The 27,837-nt window shown below is 47.3% G+C and overlaps 1 protein-coding gene across 5 annotated transcripts in view; it reads left to right on the top strand.

The window, feature by feature from the left end:
- The first annotated feature begins 264 nt into the window (after window positions 1–264).
- Window positions 265–27,837, top strand: part of LOC115319748 — an 84,555-nt gene continuing 56,982 nt past the window's right edge. For 4 of the 5 annotated variants that reach the window (XM_029979771.3, XM_042286869.1, XM_029979768.2 and 1 more), the window contains exon 1: window positions 288–564. In XM_029979771.3, coding sequence (XP_029835631.2) covers window positions 379–564 — 186 coding nt within the window. In that variant the 5' untranslated portion in view covers window positions 288–378. Of the gene's footprint in view, window positions 565–27,837 lie in introns of all 5 variants that reach the window. The other variant, XM_029979770.4, reaches the window with a different exon arrangement.

Below are 27,837 nucleotides of genomic sequence, written 5' to 3'. Positions count from 1 at the left end.
ACAAGTACTGGCACTCATCCGCGAGATTTCAAACGTCGGTAAGGCGCGCCAAAAACTACTATTTCGAGGGCACAATCGAACGCCGTTTCAGTGCTTTCGGCGATCCTTTGAACTTTATTTGCTGCATGCCATCACCAGCCACCATAGAAGTTTACCAATGATAACACAATATACAATCAAATATAAACGAAACCGAAACTAATAAATTTAAATTTCGGTGTTTGGTGCTCGTTGTACTAGCGTCAGCCCTATCGACATGCTTCTCGTTTCCTTGAGTTTCCCGCACTTTCAGATGCTTTCTTGCTGAAGAGAGACCATGCGTTTGCTATCGAAACGCGCAAAAATGGCAGTCTCGTCTTAAAAACACTCACGGGCGCGATGTCCCCACCGACGTACGGCAACAGCGAAAATTCAGAAATTGCGAACCTGGGCAACTGCAAACCTTCAAATGATAGGCTCGGTTTGCTGGTCAAGAAGGTTTCCGACCGATGTGGACAGCCGACAGCGGTACCGACGGCCGAACCGACAACCAAACCGACAGCCAACACAAAAGAGCCACGCAAGGTACTCGAAAGTTGTTCATTATTTGCTACGTCAGTCGTGCAATCAAATTATCGTGAACTTTCGCATGTTCTGTAGTCATCATAACCCAGAGGACCGTGCCGTTAAAAGCATTTTGCGAGCAGCGTGGGCTCGTTTAGGCATTGGTCCTTTGTGTACGTACTTTCAGTCTCCATAGCAAGATGCCGGGGCGCGCGGTTGGTTTCGCTTCGGTTCGCGTTTGCAACTTCGCATTAATTGTTGCCTGCTTACCGTTATATCTTAGTGTATTGTTTGGTGTCATCGCGCCGGTCAAGTGCGCTTAGTGACAGAACTGTTTTCTTTTTGCGAAGTACCGCACAGGCTACAATGGGCTGATGGGTCAAATGCCCTGCGAGTGCCACGTGACTTTCGAGAAACGCGCGCGGCGTGTTGTCACGTGCTACCTTCACAGGGCTGGATTGGTTGGGATAACGCGTAGCTATGGGCGTCGGCAGGGGAGTGCAAAAGTACATTTTCCAGTAACTTTTAACAAACTGAAGTTACTTTTTACAGGTACTTTTCTATTCACTTTGTCAAAATGGTAGACACTATAAATCTTGAAGTATTTACAAACTACCTTGTGCTGTGATTGGCGGTGAGTTGGGTATGACCTGGGAGGCACTACTTGATTGAACGTTTTAGCAAATGAAGCCCCGACCATGGTGTTTCATTAATTGAAAGTTTAGCGTATGGCGGTGTTCATTTGAGCGAAGGGTGGATTAGCGATGCTGTTCTAATGACACCAATTTATTGAATCGGGATCTGCTTCCTTCATCTCAAACCGAAAAAAATAATGTGTCCTGGAAAGGGTCCATATCACAAGAGCGAATGACATTTTAGCGAACGGCGACATTTGAGCGAATGGTCGTTTTAGCGAATAACGGGGGCGCGCGTTAACCCATCCGTCGCGCTGCGCTTTACGCCGCTTCGCGGCGACAGTCTGCGGCAACTCATTACAAAAATATGGACTCATTTGGCCCACCCGAAAACGCCGCTTCGCGGCGTCCGACTGTTCGCTAAAGTGTCATTCGGTGAAACTTGGGCGTTCGCTAAAACGTCATTCGATCAAGTGAGTGCCTCCCGTCCTGGAATGCTCATGTGAATGCAGTTTTCCTTATTTCTCGCATTGACACCAATAAAGCACATTTATCAAACTTGTTTTTGTATGTATCTTTAATATAAAAAGCTTTACTTCCAATATATTCAACAAATTTGGGGAAAATAAACAAAGAAAGTATCTTTGAAGTAACTATACCTGGTACCTAGGTACATTTTTAAGAGAGTATCTAGGTACGTACCTAGGTGCCTTTTCGTGTGAGTAACTGTAACTGTGTCTTAGGTACATATTTGAAGTAACTTTTACAACCCTGGATAGATGCATCTCCGAATGCCTGATTGACCTGTATGTTGTCAGAATTTTTAGGTATGTAGATGATTTTCTGGTCCTTGTGGATGTTCACCCGAAAATTAACTTTGGCACCAAGTTACGAGAATCGTCAATTTGTTTGCCGCCTTGTCTGACGGTCTGAAGTTCACCTGAGAGCCTCCCCAAGACAAGTGCATCCAGTGTTTGGATCTGCGGCTTGCATTATGTGAGTTGCGTGTGTTGCTGGTGCAAACCGCGTTCGAGAAAAAGTCTTCTGTCTTTTGACAGTGCTCATTCAAAGTTGATAAAAAGAGGCATAACTTCCTGCCTTCAAGCTGCCTCATCAAAAATGAAAGCCGTTTACAACTCCCTGTAACGCCGAATTAGAGCGCAGCTTTTGAGGAGCAGAAGGGGAAGGTACGGAGAGGAGGCTATGCCCCTCCTCCTCTCCTACTCACCTCCCATTTAGAGGAAACATTTTTGCTAAATTTAGCGGGGAATTCTTTCCGTTAAACGCTAAGCGAGGGAAGTTTTCCGCTAAATTTAGGGGGGAAATTTTCTGCTAAATTTACCGGGGAAATGTACCCATATTGCACCGTGCGGACGCCGCTCAAGCCGGAAACGGACGTCTAAGAGCTGCGCTCTAAGAGTTGCCGTCATGAAGTAGTGACCGGTGTTAACATCAGATAGAGCGCTTAAACAATGCAGGTTGCCCTGCCTGCTTGATTTCCAGTGTGCGTGAATGCATTCTTCAAAAAATCAAGCGTAACGCGAGCACAGATGTTGGTCAACAAAACAAAATAAATCAAAGACTCGAGTGATTCCAATGGAAGAAGCGGTTCCTGCGCTACCGCGCTGCTTCGGGACTCTGCGACCGTCCAAGGGAGAGTCAAGTCGACACGCTGGTGTACCTCATGGGCCCCCAGGCAGAGGACATTTTCAACACGTTCAAGTTGACGTCCGATGAGCAGAAAAACTTCGACGTGGTGCTCAAGAGCTATGACAACTACTTCATTCCTCGAAGAAACGTCATCTTCGAACGGGCGAAATTCAACACCAGAGTCCAGCTGGACGGTGAGTCCGTCGAAGATTTTGCTACAGTTCTCCATGCCCTAGCAGACACCTGCAACTTCGGAGAACTCCGCGAGGAACTGATTCGAGACAGGCTAGTCGTAGGCCTCAAGAATCACAAGGTGTCGCAAACTCTTCAGTTAGACCCCGACCTCAATCTTTTGAAGGCACTCACCGTTGCGCGTCAGAACGAGTCTGTTCAGCTGCAACAGGCAGAACTCCGTCAAGGCCATCCCAAAGAAACTGCAGCCGTGGATGCACTACACGTGAGAAAGAACAAGTCTGCTAAACACGACTCCGACGCCAAGCCACCGTCTAAGACTCAGCATCAACCCACAAAAGGCAGCAGCAAGAAAAATCAAGCCCGCTCATGTGGCTGGTACGGTAAAGAGCGGCACGCGCGAGCTCTCTGTCCAGCAAAGAGTGGCACGTGCCAAAAGTGCAGAAAGAAGGGCCACTATGCGACTGTTTGCCGGTCGGTGCAAATGCTGCAGACAATCGAAAAAGAGCCAGGATTCCTTGGTTTGGTGGGTGAAACTGCCTCGTCAACCTGGGAAGTCGCTCCGCAAGTAGAAGCGAAAATACTGATCTTCAAGATCGACACGGGGGCGGACGAGACTGTCATTCCTGAACGACAGTACCATCAGCATTTCAAGCATATCCCTCTAAACCCCACAACGCGTCGTCTTCAGGGACCTGATGGAAAAGCTCTTTGCATCTCGGGGGTGGCCAAACTCCATTTCAAGTTGAACGGCCGAGAAAGCGTCGGAAGACGTTTACATCCTTCCGCTACTCCGCACCGCTCTTCTTGGCAAGCCAGCCATCAATCGCTTGGGACTGTTCAGCTCCCTCAACTCTGTTTCGGTGTTGAACGTCGACAAAGACTTCCCTGAGGTCTTCCAAGGTCTTGGCAAGTTACAACAGGAGTGTGACATACTGCTTCGACCTGACGCCACTCCACATGCTCTCACGTCTCCTCGTCGGGTGCCTCTACCTCTGTATGAGAAGACAAAAGAGGAGCTTCTACGGATGCAAGAAATCGGCGTCATCAACCCCGTAACAGAACCCACCTCTTGGTGTGCTCCAATGGTGGTGGTACCCAAACCGTCAGGAGCACTGAGAATCTGTTTAGACTGCACAGAGCTCAATAAGTTCGTCCTACGTGAATGGCGTCCCATTCCGGCGGTGGAACACACCCTTGAAACGCTGCAAGGAGCCACCTGGTTCTCAAAAATGGATGCCACGTCAGGATTTTGGCAGATTCCTTTAAGCGAGAAGAGTAAAGCGCTGACCACTTTCATCACGCCCTTCGGTCGCTTTTGCTTCAATCGCCTACCATTTGGTATCTGCTCTGCCCCGGAACACTTCCAACGGCGCATGAGCGACATTCTCCAGGGTCTTGAAGGTGTTGCTTGCCACATGGACGATATCCTTGTCTGGGGATCATCGAAGGAACAGCACGAGCAACGACTCCGCCCTACTCTAGAGCGAGTTCGAGACGCAGGCGTGACCCTGAACAGAGACAAATGCCAGTTTGGCGTCACGAAGATACAGTACTTGGGGCACATCATCGAGAACAACCGCGTTCGACCTGACGAGAACAAGATAAAAGCAGTCACTGAGATGCCGAGGCCAACCTCCAAGACTGAACTCCGACGGCTGATGGGCATGGCCACCTATTAGGTCGTTTTGTACCTAACATGGCAGAGTTGCTACAACCACTGTCAAGCATGTTGTCATCAAAGCAAGAGTTCGTCTGGGAGACCGCGCAGGAAAAAGCATTCTCAAACTGGAAAAGACTACTCTCATCAGATCCAGTCCTCGCGATGTACTCCCCGAAGAGACCAACTAAAGTCACAGCGGATGCCTCCTCGTATGGCCTGGGCGCTGTCCAACGTCAGCAGCAAGACGACGGTCGCTACGCTGTCATTGCCTATGCTTCTCGAGTACTAACCGAGACTGAACGCCGTTACGCTCAGATCGAAAAGGAAGGCCTTGCTCTCGTCTGGGCCTGCGAGAAGTTTCACGACTACGTCTGCGGAACTAAGTTTTGCCTGGAAACGGACCATAAATCTCTTGTCTCGCTGTTTGGGTCGGAAGCGATTGACGACCTGACACCTCGACTGCAGAGGATGCGCATGCGCTTAATGCAGTACGCTTTTGAAATCATGTACATTCCAGGCAAAGACATCACCGCCGCTGACGCTTTGTCAAGGTCTCCGCTGCAAGGGAAGATCGAAGACAACGAGCTGGAAGAAGAGATCGAAGGCTACATAAACCAGCTGTTTTCAATGCTGCCAGTTGCTCCCCCTTCGTTGCAAGAGCTAAAAAGGGAACAAGAAGAAGATGAGTCCTGCCGCCAACTCCGCTCTTTCACACAAAAAGGCTGGCCAAGTCATCGTGATCTGCAGCCTTGCCTAAAGGAGTTCTGGCCGCATAAAGACCATGTCACCGAAGTCGAAGACGTTCTTATGCATGGCATCAGAATCATCATCCCGAAAAAGCTCCAGGAAGCAACTCTTCGCATTCTGCACGAAGGCCATTTTGGCCTGGTGGCCAACAATCGACGCTGACATTGAGAATTTGGTGAAGTCATGTCGGACTTGCCTCCAACAGAAAGGAAACAGGAAAATGCCACTGAAGCCCACGGAGTTTCCGGAAAGACCATGGCAAAAGGTCGGCATGGACCTTTTCTTTCTTGGTGGGTCGTGGTGGCTGATTGTCACAGATTACTACTCGAGGTTTCCCGAGTTAGTGAAGCTCACTACCTTGACTGGCAACGCTGTCGTCACACACTGCAAGTTCATCTTTGCAAGACACGGCATACCGGAGGTAGTCATCAGTGACAACGGACCACAGTTTTCCAAAGGACCCGATTCATCGTTCGCATTGTTTGCAAAAGAATATGGGTTTAGACACACAACTTCAAGTCCCCACTATCCACAAAGTAACGGTCTAGCAGAAGCTGCTGTAAAAATAATCAAAGGATCCCTGAAAAAGTCGGGAGACCCGTACCAGACCCTTCTTACCTACAGGGCGAGCCCCCTCAAGAACGGTTACTCACCTGCGGAGTTACTAATGGGTGGAAGAATCAGAACAACTCTTCCAACTTCTTCAAACAGCCTGCTTCCTCATCTCCCAGACAAAGAAACTAAGGGCGTACGAAGAAGAAAGCAGGAAGAAGCAGAAACTCTGGTTTGATTCCCGCCATGGGGTGCGAAATCTTCCTGACTTGAATGTCGACACAGACGTCTGGGTAGTGGACCTCGAGAAGTTCGGCACTGTCCACAGGTCAGCTGAGGAGCCGAGATCATACTGGGTGGACACTGGCGATACGTCCGTTCGCCGCAACAGGACACACTTAGTCCCGATGCCTGAAGCGACCGCCGAAACCACCCATCGTCGAAAAAGTACACCGAATGTACCTCTGTTCGTTCCTGCATGTACCGACACGAGCCACACACACACGACAAGTGGAAGATGTGTTATTCGACCAAAACGTTACGCCACCTGACTTCCTTGTTAGAAAAGGGAAGATGTGAGACACAGACTCTTATATAGCGCTGTAGTCTCGTTGTATATATGTACAGCTTGTAAAGGAAAAAGAATTAAAAAGCACGCGCATCGCGCTGCGCTGGACATTCTATCAAACAGGTGTCGCACAATCTGAAGAAGACAGCTGTGAAATACAAAGTTAATGTTCTTTCTGCACCTTGCAACCCGGCAAAGGTTTGTTTTATGATGACAATGGGGAAGCTTGTCGAGTGTCGAAGAAGCACGTCACGCAATTCACAGCCTGCACATCTAATGTTGTCTACGAGATGCCCCTGACATGCAGGTGCATTTACACAGAACAGACGGGGCAATGTTTTAATGAAAGGGCGTGTGAGCATCGGCTTGTGGCCCGTAAAAAGTCGGGGGGGAGGGGCCAGGGCCAACTTGCGGGTCACTGCGTGCGTTGCGGGTGTGAACCCCTTTTAGAACTAACGAAGTTTATTAAAACAGTCCGTCACAAGATGAAAAGAGAAGTAGTTGAGACATTTTTTTTATCAGAGCATCGGGTGTCAACTGCGACAGCACGCCATCTATTGCCCTTAGTGACAGACTGGTTTCCTTTCGGGGCGGTTTCGTCTAGACGTGTTTGACTCTTAGGATTTGGATACATGTGTATAATTGTGTCATTTGTAGTTTTTAATTTAAAGTGGAAGCATGAGTGGCACCTTAGTTCGCACATGTGTGTTGCTTTGACTGATTGGGATAAAATGTTAGTTGCATGTTACTGGCAACTTTATTCGCACATGTGCGCTGTCTTAACTGACTGGGATAAATATCAGTTGCAAGTTAGTGCTTGCCTGTCGAGTGTGTGTTCTTCCTCGTCCTTGTTGTTTTGCGCTTTTAACCTTTTAAATTAACAGCCTGTGAAACAACCGAAAGCAATTTTAGGAACAAAATTGAAAGGAACCGTCAATACATTAAAAAAGGGAAGATATTGTGCCCCATGTTCCTTGAAAAAAAACAAATAAAAAGAAAGGGGCAACCAAGCCCTACTTTTTTTGCCTTTGTGATTCCCACCCCCAAACCCTGGTGGGGGCTTACCTGTTTCTGGGAACATTGTAATCTCCTGCCATGAGCGCTCAGTGGTGATAATGAAGTCCAGGCTCGAGCCCCCAATAAAAAGTTGGTGAAACGGCCTAAAATCCAAGTTCACGAGTTTCCTTCGGGCCCTTTCATTTTTGCGTACTCTTGCATCTGCATCCGCTTCTCCGTCGATGTATTCCTGCCGTATCTTCGTGTGCAGCATGTGCTTAGGGCCGCACTGACATGACTTGGGAGATTGGGAAAAGTGGCAAGGGGAAAGGGAAATAACAATCTTCACGGGGCAAAAGCACAACGCACATTCACTCTGAGAACTTCTGTAGTTTAGCTCCACTTGACATTTTAATGGGTCGTTCCTCTTGTGTTCTCTCCAACTCATTGTCTTATGTGCTGAGGAGGCGGGGGGGGGGGGGGGGTCGGTTGCCTTTGCAAAAGCCGTGCCGTTTCCCGCATAGCTGACGCACCAAAGGATGTGCAGTGTTGGCCTCGAGGATGAAGCTCCTCTAGCCGATCTGACGCCGCAACCAGGGTGTCGAACCGGAACCAAACCATTGTTTTTAGCAGAAGCGGAACTGAACCGAACCAAAATCTTTGCCGCCCTCTTGGAACTGAACCAGGACTGAACCGGAAAGAATATAACGGTAACTGGTTCAAAACGGTTCATGGTAATCTTTTTTTTTTTCTTTTTTGTTAGTATTACGAATTGAATATTTGGGAATATAAAATTGGCAGCTGTATTCCTTTGTGTTGATCAAATAGTCATATACAGAATTGCAATGTATAAGAAATTGTGGGTTTCTGTGGCATTTTTGTATTGACACTATGATTAATCATTTGTCACATGGTCACATGACATCATGGTATCAATACATGCTGTCAAGTAATGTCGCATCACACGACCCCGTGATGTCACACAATTCACTGCGTCAAGTCAATTTAACTTGAGAGCATCACTAGATTTATTAACGTAGTTGACATCCTGACGTAACATGACATCTCGACTTTGCACCGAGAGTCACGTAACACCGCGACGCAAGTGATTTTCATTACCCCTGGTCGAGTGCTCGGGTTCATGACAGTCAGTATCGCCAAACATTCATGTAACGGTTTGTGTACAATTCAAGATTATAATTGCCCAACTCTAACAATATCTGAAGCTCACCCCATGCACTATGCTTTGCCAACCCAAGCACATGACTGTGATAAACACTGACAATATATAATTAGCGTCAGATCACATGGCTGCTGCTTCTAATTTCGAGTAGAGAAAGGGAAAGCTGGTTCTTTTCTTCATTTGTTCTGCGTCTGCTGTTGCACGGAGGGGAAAACTAATGGATGTTATTGCAAGTTATCAACGTGAGGGATTATTTTGTAGTGGTATTCATTTCACAAAGAGCTATGAGTGCGTATGGGAGGGATACCTGGAAAGGAAGATTCTAGTGGTCTCGGAGGGACAGCCGAACGTTGGCAGCCTGTAAAGGAGGTTTATATCCGTCTCGTCTCTTCTCGTGACGTGAAGTCTCTCGTCTTCGGGTCTGTGCTGACGTCGTTGTCACCGATTTCCAGTCAAGGGTCTCTTCTCTTGGGTTTTAGTGATTTCGGGATTGTAAACAATTTTAGGGTTGATGCAGGTATTATACACAAAAATTACAACATAGTTAAAGTTCGCTAGTTCTCAAAACTCGATGGCCTCTGCCGTTTAACTCTCTAAGTGACAGCTCTGCACTTTATCTTCTTAATTTTCCGCATCGCTCTCGATGGGACTTTTATATCAACTCCTCCTGCATCGCTCTCGATGCGTCTCCCTTGAAATCTCTTAGTTGACCTGCGTTTCTCAACTCTCCTGCTCCCAACATAGCTACCCTCGTTTCTCTCTCTCTTTCACTCTCTCCCTCTGACACACATTCTCGTCTTCGTGGTACGGCTACACAAATCCCGACAAGCAAAATAGTAAATGAGTTCAGTTGGCGCTATCCAAAACGAAACGGCCCTCCGCCTCCGACTCTGTAAACATTAAAATCATCGACCCTTACAAAAGCACATTAGCCGATTCCCGGTACAACCCCGAAAGGTCGGCAACACGAAAGGGACGTGCCATCAACGGCATAAACCGCGTACACAAATCAGTACACATTCCGAACGAAGCTGTCAAGAGCAGCTAAAATAATAAAAAGCACCTCCGTACACGGAGAAGACGCGGCACCCGTACACGGGTGTAAAGTTACAACGTTCACGTTCGCGCCTCCACTTGGGGCCCATTAACCCCGGGAGGGGAAACGTGCCGTGCCGTAAAGATACTGGAACCCCCGAAGAAAGCAAAAACATAGAAAATAACACGACACGCCCCCTCTAACCGAAATGAAAACATATAAAAACAAGATTTGCGAGCCTCTGCTCACGAAACGCCCATTGTTTTCATTACATATGGTGCAACTCCATCCTGTAATACAGCTTTATAAAACTAACCATCTAAAACAGACACGCACAAGTGAAATACTATAAATACAATAAACACTTTTTTTTTCTTTTTTTCATATCCTCAACGCTCAGGTTCATAAAAAAAAAAAAAAAAAATACTCTGCGACTACATGTTCAGTGAGGAAGCAGATAGCAAGCCTTGGCGGGTCACTACATTCTGATCCTAGTGCCCTTAAATACGCGACAAGGCGTCCGCATTCGAATGCAAGCGACCCTGTTTGTAGTCTATCTTAATCTGGTAGGCCTGCAGCAACAGGCTCCACCTTTGTTGACGGTCATTGTTCTGCCTGCTGTTGTTTAGCCATTGGAGCGCGTTGTGGTCCGACTGGACTGTGACATTTTGCCCATAAACATACACATGGAAATGTTTCATGGCCCACACAATTGCCAGGCACTCCTTCTCAATTGTTGCGTACTTCGTCTCAGGAAGAAGTAGCTTGCGGCTGGCGTACGCAACGGGGCGCTCGACGCCCTCGCTAGTTTGAGCTAGGATGGCCCCGATCGCCCTGCCGCCAGCGTCTACCTGGAGTATATAGGGTCGACTCGGGTCGGGGCTTCGCTGCACTGGACTGCTGCATATTCTCTGCTTCAGTGCGCGGAATGCGCTCTCGCATGATGGCGTCCACACTACATGCTTAGGTTCCGCCTTGCGTGTGAGGTCTGTAAGCGGCGCTGCCAGCCAGGGTGTCGAACCGGAACCGAACCGAACCGAAAACCGGAACAGAACCGTTATTTTTAGCCGAACCGGAACTGAACCGAACCGAAATCTTCGCCGCCATCTTGGAACTGAACCGGAACTGAACCCGAAAAAAATGTAACGGTAACCGGTTCAAAACGGTTCACGGTATTTTTTTTGTTAGTATTACAAATTTATTATTATTGGCACGTGTATTCCTCTACGTATTGATCAAATCGTCATATACAGAATTGCAATGTATAATAAATCCTGGTTTTTTGCGGCGCTTTCTTATTGGCACTATGATTAGCCATGTGTCACAATGTCACGTGACGTCATGATGTCAAGACATGCTGTCAAGTAATGTCACATCACGTGACCCCGTGACGTCACGTGACTCACCGCGTTAAGTCGATTCGAATTGAGGACGTCGCTAGATCTATTAACGTTGTTGATACCGTGACGTCACATGACATCACAACTTCGCACTGAGAGTCACGTGACACCATGATGTACCCGATTGTCATGATCCCGAGTCAAATGCTCTGGTTCATGACAACCAGTATTGCCAAAAATTCGGGTAACGCTCGTGTTCAACTCAAAGATTATGATGGGCCCGAGTCCCACTAGAGCTAGAAACAGAAACAAACGAAAGCGACAAGCCTCAGACACATGCAGCATGTTCGCGATGGTACCTTTATACGGCTTTGAGTTGTTCGGTGCTCGCGAAGTTAGCACGAGTGTTTACAAGCCTGCAAATGGTACCATCGTGTGCATGATACTCGTGTTTGAGCATAGCCTTCTTTATTCTACAAAGCCTGTCAAATCGCGAAATACTCTGGTTTAAGGCTAGCCGCTGTCGTTTGTTTCTGTTTGTCGCTTTAGTGGGGCTCGGGCATTATGGCCCAACTAAAATTATATCTGAAGATCAGCCCATGCTCTCTGCTTTGCCAACCCTGCGTATGACTATGATAAACACTGACGGTGTATATATTAGGATCAGATCACGTGGCTGATAGTTCTAATTGTGAGTTGAGGAGGGGAAAGCTGTTTCATTTCTTTCTTTCGACTGTCTGCCATTTCGCGGAGGGGCAAACTAATGGATGCTTTTGCAAGTTATCAACGTCAAGGATTACAACTTAGCGGTATTTATTGAACTTAAGGTAAAAAAAAAAAGATGCTGCACGACCCATTTTACATGTATGCACACCATTGAGGCTCCCAAACATGTTTTCGTTATTGCTGAACTGCCTCAGAAAGTCGTCCCGAGAATAGAAGTGTTAAAGGGTCTAAATGTGACGTATTAGTCGGACGTTACATGGAACTATTAGTGTGTACGGGAGGGATACCTGAAAAGAAAGATCATAGTGGCCTCACGGGGATAGCCGAACGTTGGCAGCCGCTCTAAGTCTCGCAGGAGTGTCGCTCTCAAGTTCTCCAAGTTTCGACCGCCCTGTATTTTGTTTAACCTTCACAGTTTGGTGCAAAGTTAAAGCAAGGAAGAATTACTGTTAACAAGTGACACAAATATAATTGTCGAGTGAACACCACTCAATACGGAGCAGGCAATCCCTGAGGAATAAAAAGTATCTTGAGGAGCAACTAAAAAAAAAGGGAGTGGGGAGGGGGGTAGTTTTAAAGCATACTGTGTCGTAAAGATTCCTCTGCCCCACATTTTCGGCGCAGACTAGAAAGCGTGGCCTGGAAACGATAGTGACAGATGGGTAGTTGGTACAACTTTTATTTGTAAAAACACTCTTGTCAGAAAGCACGTTTTCGTCGTGCCAGATACTCGCGCCGTGCCTACCGACGATGTACCAACAAGAAAAATGTGTGCCTCTCAAATACATAGCTTGCACTGAGCGCGAAACTTTTGCAGCGTGCATTTTGCCAAACCGGATTTGATTTTCTCAGCAAGAACAACTCGCAATGACAACCAGTATCTAGTGCGATTACGTCACGTGCAAACCATGTTAAATACTTTAGCTTTCTGGTGAAGTGCGACGTTCGCAACACCAGCAGTAGACGTCCAATGTGTAAAGTTGTGTAGTATTTATAGTAGTCTCGCGATGATATACGGCAGCCTAATGAAATGTTGGAGCACATGACTGATAAAGAACAGAGTCATGAAGTAAGGTCTCAAAACAAGTGCACATAAAACCTAAGATAACATTAGCCTCCCGAGGTAGCATCCCGCGACGTTTCGAGCTGAGGCAAGCTGATGCCCAAAAGTGATTTATATTAGGATTCTAAACAATCTTTGTTTGCCCTGCGCGGAATCTATGTTTAATTAGGAATATCATTTTATGCATTTCTATGCATTTCTTTTTGCAGTAAAGCGTTGTGTAAGGGATTATTTAGAAAAAAATGCGTGTCATCTTATTTCTGCACATTTCGTGTATTTGCCTTCCGATATATCATGTGACCACAGTGTTTTTTGGCATGCCCTGCAACCCACTATTTTACACTGCAAAACAGCTAACAAAAGCACGTTGCCGAAGACACAACAGCTGGCGTATTTTCGAGTATCGTCCTTCCGTGTCGGTCTCAGGCGGTTATGTGAACTTCATAAAGTCAAATTTATCGATGATAATAAAAATATACTTAATTCCTGTCTGAAGATTTGGCAGCATAAATAGAAGATTCTCACCTCCAAGATATATAAGTAAATGCGCCTTTAAATTATCTGAAAGATGTTCGGCAAATATTTTTCGGCGCTTTTATCCTCTATAGATTTGTTATAGGTGATTTTGAAAAGATTTAAATTATGTTTTTTTTATTATTTTGAAGCTAATTTAAATAACTATATGTGTTCCTCACGCATATATAACTTCTCAAATATATAGAAGTTTATTATCGCGTTTTTTATGTGTTTTTACTATCGCCTTTTTTTACTGGAATGAATGGTGGAACTATGACGATTGCACACTTAAACTCTCAGAAAGTGTCCAATTAGGTAGCTTCCGAATTGAGTAGAGCATGAAATACCACTTTGTTCTATTTAACAAAAATCATCAATTAGCGAGAGAGATGCTTATTTGCAAATTAAATTGACCTGCATTTTGTCAAGAGCAAACCTCAACATCCAGGCTATGCCAGTTTATCCAATATAAGAAAATTTTCGCATGGGTAAGCACTGTTTTAGGTCAGATTCGATCTCAGTACTAAGGTGCTCATAGGTTAGAGTGAACAATTTCAGCCACACCTTTTCGCATGATTCGTCGCCCACATCATGGTGCTGAGAGCAAACAATATGCTAGTTAGAAAAACAAGCATTGCAATTGTCGCTTAGTGTTCCTATAAAACATAGACTGGAAGGACTTGTCCCGTGACTTTCGTGACATTTTGAAAATTATATTCCCTTAAGCTCAGTCGTCTCGTCATCATATATATATTGTGAAAGGTATTCCGTAAAACACATTTTATGGTATATATGGCGACGAGGTGCCCATTTCATGAATGTATTCACTGTAATTAATTCCTTAGTTCAAGGGCAAAACCACGATTCAACATCTAATACTGCAACACAAAGTTGTACCAATCACGGGTATTTTAAGCAACCTACTTCACTTCCTAAAACATTTCGATTCAGGTACAATATATGTGACTCTGGTAAACGAAGGGATGTTGAGTCGTATAAACACGACATTTTGTATGTTAATGTAGATTTTCCTTTCTTGTTGTGTAGGAATAAATGACAGAATTTTATAATTTTGGTACCTGAGAATAAAACTAAATTGAACAAACAATAAAAAAAAAACTATATACTGTAAACAACTATTTTTCGTGGCCTCAGTATTTCGCGATTTAGGTCAAAGCTGTAGTTTTGGAATAATTCGCGGGTTGTAATTTTCTCGACGCGGTGGAATCTCAATATAAATTTCAATCTGTTTACATTTTACCGAAATTGTTCACAGGACCCATTTTTTGCGAATTGTAGGCGATTCGGGAAATTCTCAAAAATACCGTATTTGCACGAATATAACGCGACCACGAATATAACGCGAGGGCAGTTTTTGATGCCCCCAAAAAGAAAAAAAAATATTATTACTATTATAACGCGAACCGATGCCGCGTCAATTTCTCGCACTCGGGGGCATAGCAGAAGTGAAAAGTCAATGGAAATAGAAGAAATATCAGTTTATGTTTTGACTGCACTCATCCTCACTGCTCAGGTCCTTCCGTTTACAATCCACTTGGCGACTACGCAGGTATGCAGCAGCACGGCACCTGCTTGTCTGGTAGTTCTTTTTTCTTCCGTGGGAGCTCCTCGGCAGCCCACAATCCAAACAAGGCGCGGAAGCAGAAGCACCAACACACAAACACCAGACCACTCTTGAGCAGAAACTAAACAATGCGCTGGCAGAAAAAAGACTGCTGAACCCGATACACGATCACACTTCTTGTTCTGATCCCTCTTCGTAAACAAATGCCTCGTGTTGCATGATTGGGTAAACGCGGTCTTGGCTTGGCTTGTGTTGACTTGACTTGGCCCGGCTTGGCTTGGCTCGAATTGGCCAGTGCCCGCATTCCCGTATGGCGCGCGCGCGTGCGGCGTGCGCGCGTTGTAAGAACACAAAAGCGATAAAAATGCTTTTTTATGTTTTCTATTCGCCCCTTCACGTGGCCCAATGGCTAGAAAATGCCCCTCCACACCCCCACTTCTTTTTCCATTGGATCTTTTGCATTGAGCCGGAGGGATGACTTTCTCCTCTGGCTTTCTCCAGACTCTCGCACCTCGTGGCTGAACTCGATTCCGAATATAACGCGAGGTGCGTTTTGGAGCCCGTAATTTCGGAAAAAAACTCGCGTTATATTCGTGCAAATACGGTAGGTCCTCGCAAAAATCAGATCGTTTACAGCAGTTAGTTTCACGGCCTAAATAGCGCCTATTGACAGAACAACGCGGAAAATATATTCTTAATTTAGCGGTTCAAACCGGTTCGAACCGGTTTGAACCGTTATTTTTTGCGCCCCGGAACTGAACCGGAACTGAACCGAAAGCCGTGAACCCGAACCCGAACCGAACCAGTAAAAATATCGGTTCGACACTCTGCTGCCAGCTCCGCGAAGTTTTCAATGAAATTCCGGTAGAAGTTAACTAGTCCCAAGAAGGAACGGACCTCTGTCTTCGTGTAGGGCCTCTCGATCGCCTGGATGGTCTCGATCTTTTCAGGATCAGGTTGTGCTTGCCCGTTCCCAATCACGTGCCCCAGGTAGTGCACTTCACGCTTCCCAAACTGGCACTTGTTTATTTTTAGAGTTAGGCCTTCCTGACGCAACTTCTCCAGGATGGTGCGCAAATGAAGCAGGTGCTCTTCCCACGTGTTGCTGAACACCGCTATATCATCTAGGTAGGCCCGAGCGAAGTCGCGGTGCTCTCTCAGGAGGTCATCCACCAGCCTTTGGAATGTCGCTGGTGCTCCCTTCAGTCCGAACGGCATGACCGTAAATTCGTATGAGCCGGTGTCCGTTCGGAATGCTGTCTTGGGAATCGCCTCCTCTGATAGACCAATTTGCCAGTAACCCTGGGACATGTCCAGGGTGCTGATTACCCTGGCTCTCCCCACAGTCTCAATCATCTCAGGGAGTGAAGGCATGGGGTAGGCATCATCCCGTGTTGTCGCGTTCAGCTTCCTGAAGTCGACACAAATCCTCATGCTGTTGTCTTTCTTCTTTACACACACCATGGGGGATGCCCACGGACTTGTCGATGTCCGTATAACGCCCATTTCCAGCATTTCCTTCAGTTGTTCCTGTACCCCCGCCTTGATACTGTCCGGAACTCTGTAAGCTTTCGACGCAATCGGGTTGGCGCTCGTTGGGATCTCGTGCAGTATTCTCGTGGTTCTACCTGGCCTATCGTCGAAGACATCACCGTAGGAGCGGATCAACTCGTCCAGTTCTTGAACCTCGTGAGCCTGAACTTCCGCGTCCACGTTCAGCCTTCCGCCTGACCCGCTCTCTCGGGTCCGTACATCGAAACACGCCATTTCGTCACCGATTTCGTCGGGTGCTTCCATTACAAAGGACATCTCTCGGGTAACGTTTTCGGTACGTTCAACATACTTCTTTAGCACATTCACGTGGTACCTCTCCTCTTTCTTGCGCTTTCCTCCGACATCGATTAAATAATCCACAGGGGACAGCTTCGCGAGAACCACAAACGGCCCTCTCCATTCCGCGTAGAGCTTCTTCTCTGACGAGGGAAGTAGGACCAGCACCTTGTCCCCGCGTTGAAACTCTCAGTTTCTTGACTTCTCATCATACCACTTCTTCTGATTCTGCTGCACCTTTGATGAGGTTGTTTTCACCACCGCGAAAGCGTCGTCCATTCTTTGACGGAACTTCGTCAGGTACTGCACGATCGATGTCGACTGCGCTTTTGTCACTTCTGCTCCCTCCCAGCTTTCTCTCAGTACGTCTAGTGGTCCCCTTACATGCCGTCCGTACAATAACTCAAATGGACTGAAGCCAGTGGTCTCGTTGGGTGTCTCCCGGTACGCAAATAGCAAAAACGGGAGAAGATCATCCCAGTCGGTGGGTTGCTTCTGGATGTACTTCGCCAGCATGCCCTTTAGGGTCCCGTTAAATCTTTCCACTTGTCCATTTCCTTGCGGGTGGTAGACGCTTGTAAACTGAGTTTTTACTCCCAACCTTTCCCACAGCTCACGGAGCAATGCTGACGTGAAGTTGGTGCCTTGGTCGCTCCGTACGATTTTCGGGATGCCCACCCGAGCGAAGAACTCGAAAAGCGCTCGTGCAACGGTGGCCGCATCTGCGTTTTTCAAAGGGATAGCCTCTGGGAATCTTGTCGCATTGTCCATTAAAACAAGGACAACCTTATTACCCTTGTTCGATCTTGGTTCGATGGGGCCTATAAGGTCCATCGAGATCTCTTCGAAAGGTACGCCCAGAACGGGCACGGGGTGAAGCTCGGCTCGATCAGATGTCAGAACCCTCGCGTGGCGCTGACAAACATCGCATGACCGCACGTATTCACGCACGTCACGCGCCAAATTTGGCCACGCGAAACGCTCCTCGAGCCTCGCCATCGTTTTCTTCACTCCAAGGTGTCCCGCTGTCATCGCATCATGAGCAAACTTCAAGGCAATTGTCCGGCAGGCAACCGGAAGTGCCAGCACCTCAACCACTCGTTCAACATTGGTGTCTTGGTTTTTTTATAAACCGCTTGTAGAGCAGCCCCTGCGATACAAAGAATCCGCCACTCGCCTTCTTTGCTCGCTCCCACCACTCTCGCAGTTCAGCGTCATTGACTTGCTCTGTCCGAAACGATTCGCTCAACTCCAGACCAGCGATCAAGTCGTTCTGACCGCTGTCCCGAAACCGACCATCCCCGTTTCCTCCAATCACGTCGTCGCTGTCGCTGACGCTGTCTTCCAGCGCGGTAAGCGTTCCTTCTGTCTCTCGTTCTTCGTTCTCGACACGCGCTGCTGGTTCTCGCTTTCTTTCCTGCTCGCGGGTTGTCACCAGTGTTATCTCCGGCTTTCCGTTTTCAATACATTTAACGACTGAGTGCTCTGACGTCGAGGTGCCATGGTCGTGAGCCACCGCTTGACCGTGATCTGATGTGCTCTTCTGCTTCGATCCGCCAGCAGTCATGATCGGGTCGGTAAAACCCCTTCCCTTTGTGAACAGGTCGTTTCCCAGCAGAACGCCTGCTCCGTTGGGCAATCCACCCTTGCACAGTGCCACTACACACTCTTCGGGCGCCTCGTCGGGTCCCCTTCCCAAGGCTTGGCCAGACATATGCACCTTTGCAAGTGGACACTCCGCTGTACCCTCGAGCATGTGGATGCTCGTTCGCAACTCCAGTCTCTGCCCGGCGCCCACGAGGCGCTCATCAACAAGCGTAATCGTGCTCCCCGTGTCGCGAAAGCCCATCACTACCGTTCCGTTCACCACAACTGGCCAACAAAACTGCGTGAACGCATCTGTTCCGACGGTGTCATTGCCGGCCTGATGCATTTGCATCGTCCGAGACGGCAGGTTTGCCTTGTTTGGGTGATTCCCTCCCGACGGTCGTGCGTTGCCCGTCGCATCTCTAGGCAATGGAGCAGCCTTACAGTCTTTCTTTTCGTGTCCCTGTCGCCCACAGTTGAAACAGGTCGGCGCGGATCTACAATCCGTCTTCAAGTGGCCGACTCTGCCACAATTGAAACAGCTGACAGCTGACGACCGCGAGGTAGTCTCGGCCCTCTTGTCCGGGGAGGTGCGACTCGATCTAGGCAAAACATTCGGATTGCCCCCCGACTTCCGGTTCTCCTCGTAGCGGTCGACGAGCTTCGCAAACTCTTCGTGAGTTTCTGGTCGCCGGTCTCGGACCCAGGTCACCACCTCCCGCGGCAGAGCTCGCTCCATTTGCTCCATGACGAGCAAGCTCTTCATTCTCGTCATGTTATCAACGTGTTCCGCCTTCATCCAACGATCGAAGAATCGACAGATCTTCGCCGTCCACTTCGTGCACAGGTCTGTGCCTGTTCGCTTGGTGTTTCGGAACCTGCCTCGGTAAGCGTCGGCGTTTAGGTGGTAGCGGGAGAAAAGCGCAGTTTTCACGGACGCGTAGTTTTCCGCCTCTACCACGGACAACTCGGAGTATGCCTGGAGAGCGATCCCCGTCAAAACAGACGCCAAGAGGCTAGCTTGCAGCTCGGTGGGCACCTTGTGGACATGGCAGAGTTTCTCGAAGGCTGTGAGGTACGTCTCTATGTCGGCGGCGTCTCGGAACGGAGGTAGTAGTTTGACATAGTGACGCACATCACCGCGCCCGCTTTGTCTTCCGCCACGCCCCAGGTGCCCCTCGGGTCCACTCTCGTAATGTCTCTGGTCCGCCTTCATCTTAAGGATCTCCAGCTCTAGTTCATGGCATCGGATCTTTAGCTGGAGATCACTATCGTTGGAGCGCCCCTCACTACTGTCATCTCCCCCATGCACGTCAATAGCCTCCCGCGACATATCTCGCACTTCATCTCTCGCGACATTTGAATCTCGACTCATCTCACTCTCCAAAATGCGCTGAATAAGTTCATCTTTTCGAAGCGATGCTACATGTACAATATTGAGCTCGGCACACTTTTCTCTCAGCTGCGCTTTGCTGAGAGCGGACAACGCGGCATGCGAAATTTCGTCCATGGTTGTCGCTCACCCAAAATGCCTTGCGTTGATGAGGTCCACCGGTGTAGTTCGTTCGCACTTTTCGGGCTTTTGTTTGTTCACAAAGGTTCTCACTCGTCTGGCCGGACTTCGATGCTCAGGTCCCGCGTTGTCGGTTGGTCACGCTGCACTGTCCCGAAGCCGCTCTCCTCGTGCAGGGACTTCACGTATCCCACCGCTGCCACCATGTAAAGGAGGTTTATATCCGTCTCGTCTCGTCTCGTCTCGTGACATGAAGTCTCTCGTCGTCTTCGGGTCTGTGCTGACGTCGTTGTCGCCGATTGCCAGTCAAGGGTCTCTTCTCTTGGGTTTTAGTGATTTCGGGATCGTAGACAATTTTAGGGTTGAATAACTTGGTTTAATATGCAGGTATTATACACAAAAATTACAACATAGTTAAAGTTCGCTAGTTCTCAAAACTCGATGGCCTCTGCCGTTTAACTCTCTAAGTGACAGCTCTGCACTTTATCTACTTAATTTTCCGCATCGCTCTCGATGGGACTTTTATATCAACTCCTCCTGCATCGCTCTCGATGCGTCTCCCTTGAAATCTCTTAGTTGACCTGCGTTTCTCAACTCTCCTGCTCCCAACATAGCTACCCTCGTTTCTCTCTCTCTTTCACTCTCTCCCTCTGACACACATTCTCGTCTTCGTGGTACGGCTACACAAATCCCGACAAGCAAAATAGTAAATGAGTTCAGTTGGCGCTATCCAAAACGAAACGGCCCTCCGCCTCCGACTCTGTAAACATTAAAATCATCGACCCTTACAAAAGCACATTAGCCGATTCCCGGTACAACCCCGAAAGGTCGGCAACACGAAAGGGACGTGCCATCAACGGCATAAACCGCGTACACAAATCAGTACACATTCCGAACGAAGCTGTCAAGAGCAGCTAAAATAATAAAAAGCACCTCCGTACACGGAGAAGACGCGGCACCCGTACACGGGGTGTAACGTTACAAGGTTCACGTTCGCGCCTCCACTTGGGGCCCATTAACCCCGGGAGGGGAAACGCGCCGTGCCGTAAAGATGCTGGAACCCCCGAAGAAAGCAAAAACATAGAAAATAACACGACACAGCTCTAAGTCTCACTGGAGTATCATTCTCAAGTTCGTCCCCAAATTAGACCACCTGCATGTTCTTTAAACTTCACAGTTGGGTGCAAAATAAAAGCAATGATAGATTAATATTAACAAGTAACACAAATATAATTGTCTAATTAACACCCGCAAATGGAGGAGGCAGTCCCTCAGGAATAAAAGGTATTATCTGAAGGAGCAATGAAAAGAGAAAATTTAAAAAAAAGAGAGGAAGGGGGGGGGGGGGGGTTGGAAACATACTGTGTTAAAGGTTCTTCTGCCTTGCATCTCCGGCACTTGCCAGAAAGTGTGACCCCGGAAACTAGTTCGTTTGCAAAAGCATTCTTGCTAGAAAGCGCGTTTTCGTTGTGCCAGACGCTTGCACCTCTCCTCACGACGCTGCACCAAGGAGAACAATTCGTGCCTATCAAATACATGGGTTGCACTGAGCGCAATCCTTCTGCAGTGCGCTTTTCGCACCCCGGATTTGATTTTCTCAGCAAGAACAAAATCACAATGACCACCGGCATATAATGCAATGATGTCATGTGCAAACCATGTTAAACATTTCAGCTTTCTGGTGAAAACCGATGTTCGCAACACTAGCAGTAGATGTCGCAGTTATAAAGCTGTGCACAGGGGTGGAACGGCTGCGCCATTTGCGCCATTTTGCGCCAGACGCATGTGTCTGCGCCATCCTGCGCCATGTTGCAGAAACTGCGCCACAGCCAATACCTCGCGCCATTATGCGCCAAATCGCAAAACGTGCGCCAAAAAACTTTTTATTTCGTCTTAGTTTCGGTTTCTATCGACTCGATTGGCAACAATGAGGGCGTTTAGCCTGGTCGGCCTTGTAATCCTTTGTTGTGTTTATTCCCCCTGTCTATCCCGAGTCGGAAGCGCGCGAAAAAAACTCGGATTCTAAGCGCTACACCACCTGCGACTGGATTGTTATTCTTCAACCATAAGCGGTAGGGCAAGTCGGCCGAGGTGAGGTCGAGTCGTTAAGCATCAGATAGCATGAGGCTCTGCGGCCCGGGATCCGGACGTCATCCAGTCGAAAGCAAATGAGCAAAAAATTCCTTTTAGTACTTCATCCTTAGGAGTTGGAACCGCATTCTCGCAAGATAAATCGCGATTTGATAGGACTGAAACGCGGTCCGATCCGAAACCTTGCCGGCCAGCAGCTCTACTTATCTGCTCGGCGTACTTTAACCTTTCTCCTGCTTATCGCTTCAAATACGATAACTTCGTTAATCGTAGCCCGCTGCTTCGATACCGAGTTGCACAATAGGATAAACTCGAAATTTATTGCCCTGCTCCTCCGTCCAACTGTACGTCCGTTGTTTACGCTCGTCACGTGGTTCGCACATATAATTACTATGTCAATCACGTGCGGGTTGCGCGATAAGTAGTGCTGGTTTGCATTTTGAGCAGCCGAAAGCCACTCAGAAAATATCAAGGACGCTATCTTCAGAAACATAGAGTACTTGCTTTTTGATTCTCATTAAGGCTCACAAAGTTTCAAGTTTTCGCATCTATTACACTGTTATCCCATCTGCCTGGGTCCCTAACCACTGATGTTCATCTCTGCTCCTAAGCACAATTGAAATTGCTCCCGTGCTTGTCTAAGACACAAGCTGAAGTGCAATGCAAACTGATCTGAGCTGCTCCTAGCCTGCTCCAGAATGTAGTTTTAGCTGCTCCCAACCTGCTCCAAAACAGCTGTTTCAGCTGCTCCCGTGGCTGCTCCCAAGTACATTTCATGAGTTCCACCCCTGTGTGCAGTATATATAGCAGTTTTGCTATGATATATGGCAGCCTAAGGAAATGTTAGAGCGCATGACTTTTAAAGCACGGAGTTGTAAAGTTAGGGCCCAAAGCAAGTGCACATAAAAATAAAAGAAATAGTGCCTCCCGAGGCAGTATTTCGCGAAGTTTCGAGCGTGTGCAAGTGCATGCCCAAATGTGATTTATTTTCTGGGTTCTAAAAATCTTTTGTCTGTCCTTCGCTCTATTTATGTTTAATTTGGAACATAATTGCATTCATCTCTATGTATTTCTTTTTGCACTAAGGCATTGTGTATGGAATTACTTAGAAAAATGCCATTTATTATCTGACTCTTTCTGCAGATCCGCCTTTTGGTCTATCATGTGAGCACAATGTTCTTTTTGGCATACCTTGCAACCCAGTGTTTCGCACTTCCAAACAGCGAACAAAAAACATGTTTTCGTGGACTACACAGCTGACATATTTTCGAGTATCACACTCCCGTGACAACCTCAAGCGGTTATCTGCACTTCATAAAGTCAAATTTATTGGTGAAAAATATATTTAATTACTGACTGGAAATTTGACAAGATAAATAAAAGGATGATCCCCTTAAAGACAAACATCACAACATAAGTGAATGCACCCCCAAATTATCTGAAATATGCTCTGCATATCTTTTGCGGCGTTTTTATCCTCGATAGAGACATGTATAAGTGATTTGAGTGAGCCTTAAGAATGTTTCTGATTGTAAAGCTAATTTAAATCACAATGTGTTTCTGAGACAAATATAACTTCTCAGACTAATAAAAGTGTTATTGTCTCTTTTATGTGATGAACAGAGGTTCTATGTGTTGGTGGGCTGGACAAAACAAAATATACAGGGGTGCATGATGGGACTATGACAATTACGCACGCAAACCTTCAGATAGTGACCAAGAAACCATTTGCTATATCCCCCAAGCGCCTTGGCTTGCACTCAATGAATAATGGGAACGATGTTCCTTCAGTTCCCTATGATCGGTAGTTTCGACCATTTTGATGCACCCACTTTTGAATGGAATCCGAAGTCATCCTGAATAAGCATCGTGTAGATTACAAAGGCCTGTCATATCACTTCTAAAATTTCTCGTTAATGTTGGCGTTTTTCACACCGTAAATGCAATCCGTCCTTCAACCTAGCTGAGCTGCAGAAACCTTTTACAACATTATCATTGTCGTACAGATTCAAAGACAGTTATATCAAATTAGAAATGCTAAAAATGCTGTAAACAGCACCACTGACTCCAAGCACAATCCTAATATTGGTTGTGATTTTTCTGCTTTTTAAGCAATTCCTGATAAAACAATAGTCACGGGAATGGTAATATTGCAAGAGATTTTTACAGCTCAGGCCAGGGGGAAGAGTGGATTGCATGCACTGTGTGAAAAACGTTGACATCAACGGATTACACTCAAGAGTGTAAGCATCGGTTTGGTCGAAAGCACCGATCGCTAGGGAACTGAAGAGTTGTGTCGAGTTGTGGCTGTGGAATGTGCTTTTTGACCAAAGTGAGGAGGACTGTGCTCGGGGTGTTTGGGGAGCAACCGAGTTTTTTTGCTGCAGGAATGCGGAATGGAGGTTGCTTTTTGAGGGTGAAATATTTAGGGAGGGAGCGGAGGTGGGTGTCTCTTGAAAGGAAATTGCCACAGGCGAGTCGCTTTTCATTTGTTCTAGATGGAGCTTGAGCTCGGTTACATCAGGGGTGGAAGCGCTGCGCCACCCTGCGCCAATTCACTTCCCTGCGCCAGCCTGCTCCAAAACGCCAATTTCAACTTTTTTTTTTTTTTTTTTTTTTTTTTTAAGTGTTTTTTTTAAATTTAGCGGAAAACGGTTGGCCACTGGCCACCATGTGGTGTGTACTTTTGTTTAGGCGTCAGTGCGGGAGACTCGTACCAACTCGACTGGGGCTCCGAACCACGTTTAACCGCAGGGCGAGGAGTCGATTTTAGTTCATTGAGAATGAGATGTCGATTTTGACTACAAAGAGCTTGATATATGAACACATCGGTTTGGTTTCGGGCATAGTTGGTTGGCGCGGTTGGAGCGCGCATGCAGTTGCCCGTGGTCCCAATTTGCCGTGATCATGGAAGTTGGTGCCTCGGCACCGGTGGGCTACTTCGGCCATCAACATGAGCAGAAGTAAGTGGTCTTTACTAGCTTTACCTGTCATTTGGTAGCGTACCATATTTGGACGCTTAGCCGTGAAGAATCGCGAGCACAGGCACATGCGTTCTCGAGCTCAATTTGTCTTGTCAAAACGAAACCAAAACCATCATTGTGTGCGCGAATGTGCACGCTCTCGTGTGTTGTTTCCCACCGTCAGACCACTGGCGAAAACAATACCCGCAATCCTAAGGGAGTTGGTTAATTGGCTGTGCTACACACTTTTTTTCTTTCCTTTAGCGTGGAGGAGTGGGGGTTACATCAGAAATGCCGTACAACACTCCCGCGCTGCCGATTCCGGCCGTGAACGCTCCTTAAAGGGAAGCTGAAGCGGTTTTAAATATGAGAAAAAACACCTGAGCCTAGTTAACGAGACCTCAGCCATCACGAATATCGCATTCGTTTGCTCATTTTCTGCGCGGATTAACCGGAAAAGCGCCTTCAAAGTGGCGTCGAAGCCACGCCTCTCTGAAGCAGAGGGAAAGGGGAGAGAGGAGGAAGCCCGTCAGCCGGCGTCACAAAAGGACCCGCTGGGGGACCCCGCCGCGGCTGGCCGCGCTTTCCTCGTGGGTATGTCTTTTCGAGCCGTCGTCGTTCTGCCGCTGCATAACGCTTGCTTTTATCCCTTGAGTGGTCAAGCTATTGACTCAATCGCCTGACGTGTTGATTGTTTTCTTGTTTGTTCACGGGTTTGCGGAATTCTCGTGGCACCGAACCAAGCGACTCGTGCTGTGTTGCACGATGCCGTACTCCTGTGTAGCGCCAACTTTCACGAACAGCGCTCGTCGCAGTTGTTCTTCCCGCTTACTGTCTTTTCCACTTCGTCACCGAGATTTTAAAGGGGTGGCGGGTTTGAGCACATACACCACTTTTTGTTCGAAACGTGTTTCGGACGGCGCATATGAAAACTATGTACGTATGGGTTTGGGTCTGAAGAAGGCTTGCCTGAATCCGACTCTCTGCGCACCATCTTTGAAAGTACGAAGGCAATTCAGCGCATTAAAAGTCACAAGCCAAGAGGAAACGTAACTGGCTAGGAATTGTATGTCGACTGTTCTAGAAAACAACTATTACGTTATTAGAATTGTGCAGTGTGCTAGAAAAGCCGCGATTAGGGTGCCTACATGTTTCCGCCGCGGAAACATGTAGGCACCCTAGCCGCTATCATTTAGTTGAATAGCGGGTTTCTACTCGCTCTCTTGTGTTAACCGCCTTATTTTAGTGTTGGTTTCTTATATTGTTGAAGTGACCATATTTTCCAGACCGACTCCGGTCTGGGAAATCTGGGAAACAGAAGACAATCTTGGGTAGCCCAAGATTATTATTATTATTTTTTTTTTTTTTTGCTTTTAATCTACTTGGTTACCCAGTCACTTGGGAGAGGAGGGCTTGCTCTAATAAGTAGTCACGCAATTCATAATGCGACTTTCACGATGCAAATTGTTTTAGCATAAACTTTTTTTTTTTTTTTTGTAGTTCCTGACATTATTTGACGTCACATAATTTTTAAACGTAAACCTAAGTTGTGTTAAATTTTCCTTCCAAAGGTTCATATTCTCTTCAGGGGAGCCTTGTGGAAATACAAAGCATGTGACCGTCTGTTCTGAATTGAGTTCTTTTTTTTACAAGTTACGCAGTGTTTTCCGTATAAAGTTTGTGTAATGCAACAATTCTTTGTGCAGTAGAAATGCGATCGGACGATGATAATGCCTGGTGGCAGTGTGATGCAGTCAACAAATCTTGGTAAAAGTATGCGAATGTAGAGGCCCAGGAAGCTTTAACGAATTCGACATAAAATTAAGGGGTGCGGGCACACATCTCCGCTTTTTCTAAAGCTATAATAGCGTAATATTTTGCGGCAAACAAACTAAACGCAACAGAGGGTCCTGCTATGACAAGGATGGACTTTCTGCGCAGTTATTCGCATAGTGCCCAAGGACATGGCGTTGGCAGAACGGCGACCCAATATTATCACCCGTCTCATCTCAGGGGAAGCTCTCCCGTCGCCCGAAGCCGATTGTACTATCCCTTCAAACCACTTCAGCCTTGATGAACAATGCAGTCTGCACGCTCACGCGTCCAGCAGCTGGCAAGCACGAAGGCCGATGTGTGCAGAATTCCTGTCCTCTGACGAGCGTGACCATAGCCTCCGTTAGAGGAGGCTATGGTCACGCTAATCCGGCTTGAGGCGTCCCGTCAATAGCACTCCGTTTATTGTCAACGTTTTAGGTTACAATAAGTAGCGGTCAGTACGTTCCTGAAGGTACAAAGCCGGCTATGTCGCTCGCGTCCGCGCAAGCGGTTCCTCGTCTCTGTGTTTATTACTGCGGGGGGTCATTTTCCTACTTTGCAAACGGCTGGAACGCGTACTTTGTCACGTCGACGGTCGTCTGGACACGTTCCTCTTTCGGATCCACCGAAAGATTTCAAAAAATCAGAAGCCGAACCCGATTTACAAGAGCAGAAGACCTGGCGCCCGGCTACTTCCGCAAGCGACGGAGCAAGCGAGAATCGAGATGGTCCTTTTATGACGTAGTGGCGCGTCACGGGTGGCTAGCCAATGGCGTGCCGCTGCGGCGATCGCTTCTGATTTCTTCGCTTTTTTTCGCGCTTAGGGATTATTTTGGGTCAAATGGTTGTGATATGTGGACTCAGCAGGCACAAATGCATCAGAATCCACCATTAACTCATTTTTTTCGAAAAGCTCTTCAGCTTCCCTTTAACTTGCTATTCGCCTCGAGATCGAACCGTGTCGCCACCGTGCGGCTGAAACTGGAAACGCGCGAAAGCGGGGATGCCGCCGTGCGTCGTCTGCTACGAGCGCACGCTCAGAA

This window comes from Ixodes scapularis, unplaced genomic scaffold (assembly GCF_016920785.2).
Source record: "Ixodes scapularis isolate PalLabHiFi unplaced genomic scaffold, ASM1692078v2 PGA_scaffold8__174_contigs__length_109621045, whole genome shotgun sequence".
Lineage (NCBI taxonomy): Eukaryota > Metazoa > Arthropoda > Arachnida > Ixodida > Ixodidae > Ixodes > Ixodes scapularis.
Note: the sequence above shows the minus strand (reverse complement) of the source record. Positions and strands in the feature narration are given on the sequence as shown.